This window comes from Xenopus laevis, chromosome 8S, assembly GCF_017654675.1.
Source record: "Xenopus laevis strain J_2021 chromosome 8S, Xenopus_laevis_v10.1, whole genome shotgun sequence".
Classification (NCBI taxonomy): Eukaryota; Metazoa; Chordata; class Amphibia; order Anura; family Pipidae; genus Xenopus; species Xenopus laevis.
In genome coordinates, this window is record NC_054386.1 from 3,989,422 (window position 1) to 3,997,510 (window position 8,089).

General features: G+C 39.5%; 1 protein-coding gene across 6 annotated transcripts in view; it reads left to right on the top strand.

Annotated features, from left to right (window-relative positions):
- The window catches only part of smoc1.S (SPARC related modular calcium binding 1 S homeolog), a 134,242-nt gene extending 127,826 nt beyond the window's left edge, over positions 1-6,416 (top strand). For all 6 annotated transcript variants that reach the window (XM_041574722.1, XM_041574720.1, XM_041574723.1 and 3 more), the window contains 3 exons: positions 69-316; positions 3,832-3,885; positions 6,217-6,416. In XM_041574722.1, the coding sequence (XP_041430656.1) occupies positions 69-316; positions 3,832-3,885; positions 6,217-6,230 (316 nt within the window). In that variant the 3' untranslated portion in view covers positions 6,231-6,416. The remainder of the gene's footprint in view (positions 1-68; positions 317-3,831; positions 3,886-6,216) is intronic.
- Positions 6,417-8,089: the final 1,673 nt, after the last annotated feature.

The window sequence follows — 8,089 nt, forward strand, 5'->3', positions numbered from 1 at the left end:
AAGGCTTCCGCACCCTTACAAAGTGATCTTGGGGAGCAGATATAATTCATGTCATCTCTGTGTTCCAGATTCTCAGAGCCAGATCCCAATCACACACTGGAGGAACGAGTGGTCCTTTGGTACTTTAGCCAGTTAGACAGCAATGGCAGCGAAGACATAAATAAGAGGGAGATGAAGCCCTTCAAAAGATACGTCAAAAAGAAAGCCAAACCCAAGAAATGTGGCCGGCGATTCACTGACTACTGTGATCTTAATAAGGACAAATCCATTTCATTTTCAGAGCTTAAAGGCTGTCTAGGAGTCCGCAAGGAACCAGGTAATGTCTCATCTGGTGTTTCCATTCGCTACATCTCTAGCAATTTAGTAAGAGTTTACTATCCAATGAAATGCAACTACCTGGTCAACAGAAATGGAAATGTAGACTCTATAGAGACATAGGGGCAGATTCACTAAAGGGCGAATTGTCTCCAGCGAATGCTTCATACACTTTGATTCACTTGACTCATTACCGCTTTGCTAATTCACTAAATTGCATCCTGGGTGCCGAACGCTGGCAACTTTTCGCTAGCGTAACTTCGGCAGCGCGAGCATTTCAAAGCGAAGTTACGCTTGTGATCCCTTCTGCCTAGCGAAACTTTGTTTGTCCTCTTACGTTTAGGGTACATTACATGGACGTCTTTATTATAAATGTTGGTGCAAATGCTTGAAGTTACCACTTATTATTACAAATGTCCAGGGAACCTTAATAAAGACAAGAGAGTTAATATAATGCCCTACACACGAGCCCACTGTAAAATGAATGTTCCATATGTTATAAAGTGTCTGGGGAAAACCGGTTACCCAAAAAAAGGATTAAGGCAGGACTTTTGCAGCTAATCCCACCTAAAAAAAGGACAAGTCGCCAGCGTTTTTTCAACTTTAAAGGGATACTGGAAAACATGTTTTTTTGAAAATGAATCAGTTAATAGTGCTACTCCAGCAGAATTCTGCACTGAAATCCATTTCTCAAAAGAGCAAACAGATTTTTTTATATTTAATTTTGAAATCTGACATGGGGCTAGACATATTGTCAATTTCCCAGCACAGTCTCTGCACAGTCACCGACTGCTCTACAGGGAAACAAACAAAGCTGCTTGAGTTCTGCATGGCTGGGAAGTAAGGCGGGGGCTCCCCCTGCTGTTCATAAGTATGATTGTTTCCCTGCAGAGCAGTTAGGGACCGTCTGACAATTCCTATCTACAGCAGTAAATGAAGGGAGAATTTCCCTGCATACAGTCAGGTTTCTTATAAAAACGGTACACATTTTTAATTAAAGTATATTGGAGATAGGTTTCTTTTTCATTAAAGGAAGTAAAAATGGGGTTTTATTTTTTTGCCTTTACATGCCCTTTAAAAATCACTGTATTTAGCGCTTAAAGACTGACATTTCTACATGTCCATAGTAATGATCTTGTAATTTAAATCCTGTCTTATTACTGAGTGTTATATAGGGATGTCTTCTTGGTTATTCCTACATAGGAGTGTTCGAGGGACAAATATTTAGCTATAAAAAGTGACTTCAGTTAATCTGGATCAATATGATTCACTTTGTTCCCTGCAGCTTTCTCCTGTCTATAACAAATGTATGATCTTAGGTCGCCATCTAGTGTTCACTGGTGCAACGGCTTAAGATTGCTTTGTCTGCTGCACACTGTAATGACTGATGATGCAACATGTGGCCCTACAGCTATTGCTCAACTACAACTCCCAGCTGCAGAGCCCCAATTTGAAGCTGACAGACATAGAACCTTGTAAATATAAAGAGGCAGAAATAAACTCATGGGAAGTATCCAACTATCCCTGGCTTGTAATTACACGGAAATAAATTATAGGTTTAAAAGAATAACACACGTGTTGAATCCAAGTCAAAGTGCCCAAGGGCTGAGTTTGGAATCACATATTTAGTCCATTACTCTTTTACCTTTAGCACCTTGCGTATCCTGCTCCTCTGCTTTAACCAATCACCTTTATCCATTGCAGTTTCTTATACTGTGGCTCTAATGTATTACTTACACCTACAGCCTCCTCTCCCTCTGCTCTCCAAGTCACTTCTTAAAGGAACAGTTCAGTGTGAAAATAAAAACTGGGTAAATAAATAGGCTGTGCAAAATAAAAAAAATGTATCAAATATAGTTAGTTAGGCAAAAATGTAATGTATAAAGACTGGAGTGACTGGATGTGTAACATAATAGCCAGAACACTACTTCCTGCTTTTCAGCTCTCTAACTCTGAGTTAGTCAGCGACTATAAGGGGGGCCACATGGGACATAACTGTTCAGTGAGTTTGTAATTGATCCTCAGCATTCAGCTCAGATTCAAAAGCAACAGTTATGACCCATGTGACCCCCCTCAAGTCTCTGATTGGTTTCTGCCTGGTAACCAATCAGTGTAAAGCAAGAGAGCTGCAAAGCAGGAAGTAAGTGTTCTGGCTATTATGTTACACATCCAGTCACTCCAGCCTTTATACATTACATTTTTGGCTAACTAACTATATTAGAAACATGTTTTATTTTGCACAGCCTATCTATTTACACAGTTTTTATTTTTACACTGAACTGTTCCTTTAAGCTGCCCATACATGGGCCGATAAAAGCTGCCAATAGTCCTCCGACGGGCTTCTCCAATTGATATCTGTCCGAAAGGTGGGCAGATGTTGATTGATTAAAAATCCTGTCGGATCGAGGTTGCATCTGTTCGTTGATGCGGTCCGCGATCCGACCTCCCATTTGGCTGATTAGGATCCGATTAGGGCCCACAATTGGATCAACCCGATATCGCCCCCCTCAATGTGGCGTTTTTGCCAAAAGAGCAGATATCTACGTGTATGGCCACCTTAAAACTCTTCCCATATCCCCCTTTTAAAGGAGAACTAAAGCTTAACTAAAGAAGTAGCTAGAAATGTTGTACATGATGTTTTGTGCTTCTGTACCAGCCCAAGGCAACCACAGCCCTTTAGCAGTAAAGATCTGTGTCTCCAAAGATGCCCCAGTAGCTCCCCATCTTCTTTTCTGCTGATTCACTGATTCACATGCTCTGTGCTGCTGTCACTTACTGAGCTTAGGGAGCCACTCACAATATACAGTACACATAGAATAGAAATGTCACAATATAAGGCTGATTAGTAATTAATACACATAATTACTACATGGCAGCACAGAAACCAGTGCAATTAGCATCAGAATTGAATAATCAGCAAACCTGTAGCATCAGCTTATATTACAGGGAAGCTCATTTTGTGCTGGATAATTAGTGACGAGCCCTAAGCTTAGCTTCTCAACAGCCAATCAGAGCCCACTGAGCATGTGAGTGTCACAGACACTTTCCAAGATGGTGACCCCCTGTGACAAGTTTGAAGTCCTGGATCATTGCTGCTATTGACAAGCTCAAACTTTAGCCTCGTGCAATAAGTTCATTATATAAAGCAATTTTAGCCATATTCATTTTTAGGCTTTAGTTCTCCTTTAACAACTCAACCTCCCATCATCCCCACAGCACTTTTATGCCTTATTGTTTGTAGCCATCGTGATCTTTTAAGGCTCCCACTCAGAAAGTAAGGAGTATGGAGGGAAGCGACTCACTCGACTCACTCCATATGTTGATATTCTGATTCTCAGAAAAGCCTTATTATGAATTGGCACAATTATCTGCGCCCCATTCTTCTGTATGGCGTGTTAGAGCTCATACTGTAAGAAGTGCTGAACTCTAACACTCCTCTGAATTGTTAATCGCTGCTGCATAGATGCAAGAAAATAGAGAATTCGGATTATTACTGATATGTCCTTCTCTTTTCAGGTACAAATGCTGGAAATTTCCCTCTTGGAAAGAGGCCCGGCTCTAACCCCTTCAGTAAGTCGGCTTTCCCTGCAATATTACTTCTACTCACTGCTTGCGGCAACAGAAGCACAAAAGTGCAAATCTGCCGTCAAATATTTACTTTGCTTTCTGTTTTGATGCCTTTATTTACAATGATACCTGGATGGATCTTCAGTATAGTCAGAGTAATGCGAGTTAGCACCGAAGGGGTCACACTCCATTGCACTTCTGTCTGTGCTCTGCACCTGGAAGAGGAGAGAGAATGTGGCATGTTGTGTTGCATTGGTTGTTGTGCTGCATTGGTTGTTGTGTTGCATTGGTTGTTGTGCTGCATTGGTTGTTGCGCTGCATTGGTTGTTGTGCTGCATTGGTTGTTGTGTTGCATTGGTTGTTGTGTTGCATTGGTTGTTGCGCTGCATTGGTTGTTGTGCTGCATTGGTGGCTGCAGGGGATCATTACCATACAGGGCCCCATTGCAGCCGGCATACTTCCAAATACTCCATTTAAATACAGCACAGGGGAAAGCCATATATTGGTTTAGGGAAAGCGGTCCCGTTTATTTTTGCTTTACTTGCTCACAGAATATTTTCTGTTATATTACAATGTCATATAGAGGTATAGGATCTGTTATCCGCAAACCTGTTATCCAGAAGGCTCCGAATTATGGAAAGGCTGCATCCCGTTTATCCAAATAATCCAAATTCTAAAAAATTTAGGGATGCACCCAATCCAGGATTCGGCCAGGATTCTGCCTTTTTCAGCAGGATTCGGATTCAGCCTGGCCGAACCAAATCCGAATTTGCATATGGAAATTAGGGGCGGGGAGGGAAATTAGGTGACTTTTTGTCACAAAACAAGGAAGTAAAAAATGTTATATGCTAAAAAAAAAAAAAAAAAAAAATGCTAATTCAGATTCGGTATTCGGCACAATTTTCCGCAAAGGATTCAGGGGTTCGGCCCAAATCCAAAATAGTGGATTCGGTGCATCCCTAAAAAAATGATTTCCTTTTTGTCTATAATAATAAAACAGTAGATTGATCACAACTAAGATATATTTAATCCTTATTGGAAGCAAAACCAGCCTATTGGGTTTATTTAGGGGCAGATTTTTCAAGGGTTGAATTTGAAAAACTTCGAAATTCGAATTTAAAAAGACCAACCGAAATGAACGAAGTTTTTTTTTCTGAATTGGTCTGTTTTTGATTGAATAGGTCAGTCTTTCGATCAAATTCGAATTGTACGAATGGAAGTATTAGCGCATTCGAAGTCGTTTCCCAAAAAAACTTTGATTTTTCAAAGTCCACCAATTGACTCCAAATAGGTTCTAGGAGGTCCTCCATAGGCTGAAACAGCAATTTGGCAGGTTTTAGATGGCGTATGGTAGAAGTCTAATTTTTAAAGAGGCAGTACATGATAAATTTAGAAATTTTAATTTTTGAATTTTTTTCAAATCTAATTTGGACTATTACTTAGTCGAAAGTACACAAAAATAAGTTTGAAATTCGATTTTTTTTTATTTGAATTTTCATTTCGACCTGTGATAAATCTGCCCCTTAATGTTTATATGAATTTCTAGCAGATTTAAGGTATGAAGTTTAAGTTGAATCTTTACTAAATTAAGTAAAGATTAGTGATGGGCGAAATTCAGCAGGCGCGAATTTGCAGCGAAATTCTAAGTTTTGCCGCCGTTTTGGGCACACGTCAGAAAAGTCACTCACGTCAAAACCGTTGTGTGTAAACATTTTTCGTAAGCCCATTGACTTTAAGGCTGGTGTCGAAATTGCCGAAAAAGTCCGAATTGACGCGGGCAACAAAATTCGCTAATTTTCCGCCATTTTGCGAATTTCGCTGCAAAATGCCAAAATAAAACAGGACAAATTCTCCCATCACTAGTAAAGATCTATTTTCTGGGAAACCCCAGGTGCAGAGCATTATGGATAACAGGTCCCATACCTGTAGTATGTGACATAAATTGCTGCTACTCTGCACCTGGTGCTATGGATCGGGGCCTTACTTAGAAGCCTGGACCTGTACTGAGTGTGGGGTTTATACAAATGGCCTGTAGATGTCACTGTGCTCAAGACTTATACTGTCCATACTTTCTATACAGCTTGTGGTGTTAGAGTTGCTTACTGTTGTGTAATGGCTGCATGAGCCTGCTAATAAAGCACTGGTATATTCTACTCATCCTCGGCTACCAAAACATAACAAATTGGCGACGAGGATGAGTGATTAGAATTATTTGGAGGTCACTTTATTATTATTATTATTATGCATCTCAGGGTGAGAGATGTTTGTAGTTTCAATGTGTCTCTCGTCCTTGTTGGTATGTTTATTAATTCCTATTTGCCTTGTGCCGCGTAGGTCGCCTTATGTAGGAGAGTCGGGGAGAAGCAGTCGCACACGATACCAAGGAGACGAGAGAGAAGAGCGGAATGATCTGGGCGCAGTCGCGGAGCCACCGATGGGTCGCACAATGTTTGCACTTTTGAGTGAACTTTATTCATAAGGTTTTTTTTATGTTCCATTATCTGAATGGAAATGAGAAGAAAATGTTGCTTTTTTGTTTTTTTAAGATGGTTTTTATAAAAAAAAATCTGCTACTGACAAATAGGAATTGAACTTGTGACTGAGGGGAAATGGAGTGTCTGTATATAAATGTATATGTGAATTGTACAGTCCCTTTGTACAGGATTTCAGTGACTTATAGATCACAACCCATTCCTTTTTTTTTTTTTTTTGCTGCTTTGCCTCCTAATGAAATGTCACTAATGTATTTGTATCTGTTCCTTTCATGTGGGTTTTATTAAAGGGGAACTCCGACTTCCAAACCAAAATATAATAAAGAGGCCACATAACACACAAACCCCTAATATACCCATCAGAGTTACCTGTTTCTACAAAAAGTCTGAATAAAAGCCATTTTCTATGCTGAAATCCAGCTGTGTAATAGTTCTTCTCTTTCTGCATCATTTGAAATCCTGGCAGGGAAGGAGGGACTAAACACTGATGTTACAAATTGTAACAACTTCTCCACAGCTTACAGACAGCATGCAGGAACTACATAACCCACAATGCATTGCACTGGGATGTTCTGTTCCTTATTGAAATCACATGAGCAGGGAATTGTGGGGTTTGGAGGATGCAGGCTGAGGACAGATGGCTGTTGATACAAAGTAACAGTAGTCAGTCAGCTCAGCAAAGTAGTCAGACAGATCAGCAGGAGAGCAGGGGGCTGGGCTTAGGGAACTGCCAGAAACCATTAAAAATCATGAAAAGTCTGCATATTTTTTAATTGATGTATATTGCAAAGTTGCTTGAAATTATGTTTACTTTTCAAAAAGCCTAAGTTATTTTTGTGTGGAGTTCCCCTTTAAGGAAAATGCTGTTTAACAAAGCAACAAGGAAAGCCTTTAGCAAATACACGATTCTACTGGCAGAATACACATTATAAGAGAAATCATGTAGCCCAGGTATTTAATAAGAGCATTGGCAGACAGGTCTGTTTAGGGATATCCCTGCCCATGTACCTCTATATAGAAATGTACTATACAGACAGTTACATAGTTAGCGGAGTAATTAAATGGTTTGATTTCAATCTGTTCTTCTCATGTTGACATAACATAATATTGGCTTTGTCCCTTTCTTAATGGACTGGGACCAATTACCGTGAACCTGAATCAAGAAATGAGTTTGTAAAATATAGAATCTATATATATAATACACAAAAGCCATGAATATCTGAATATCTTGTAAATGATATCCTTATAAACGGTGAGTTCTGATGTCATCAGTTATAAACGGTGAGTTTTGATGTCATTTCTGTCACACGACTCATACACAGAAGCCATGAATATCCTGTAAATTATATCCTTATAAATGACTCTTAGTGATGTCATCAGTTATAAATGGAGCTTAGTGATGTCATTTTTGTCACATGACTCACTAAAACTTGTGTATTATAATAAATAAAGTACCCTTAGTTGGAAAATATGAGGATATTATAAGTAAATTCGGAGTTCCATGACCTGTTTAAATGCATCAGGCTTCTGATGAAGTGACGCTCAGTCGCAAAACGCGTAAAGCTGGTTCCCCTGTCCGTTTATACTTTTGTGTTTTAACATTTTATACACATTTGGTTTCCCCTATTCACACTATTAAGTTTGTCCTGTTTAGGTTTTAGATGGCGAATGGTCGAAGTCTAATTTTTAAAGAGACAGTACATGATAAATTTCGT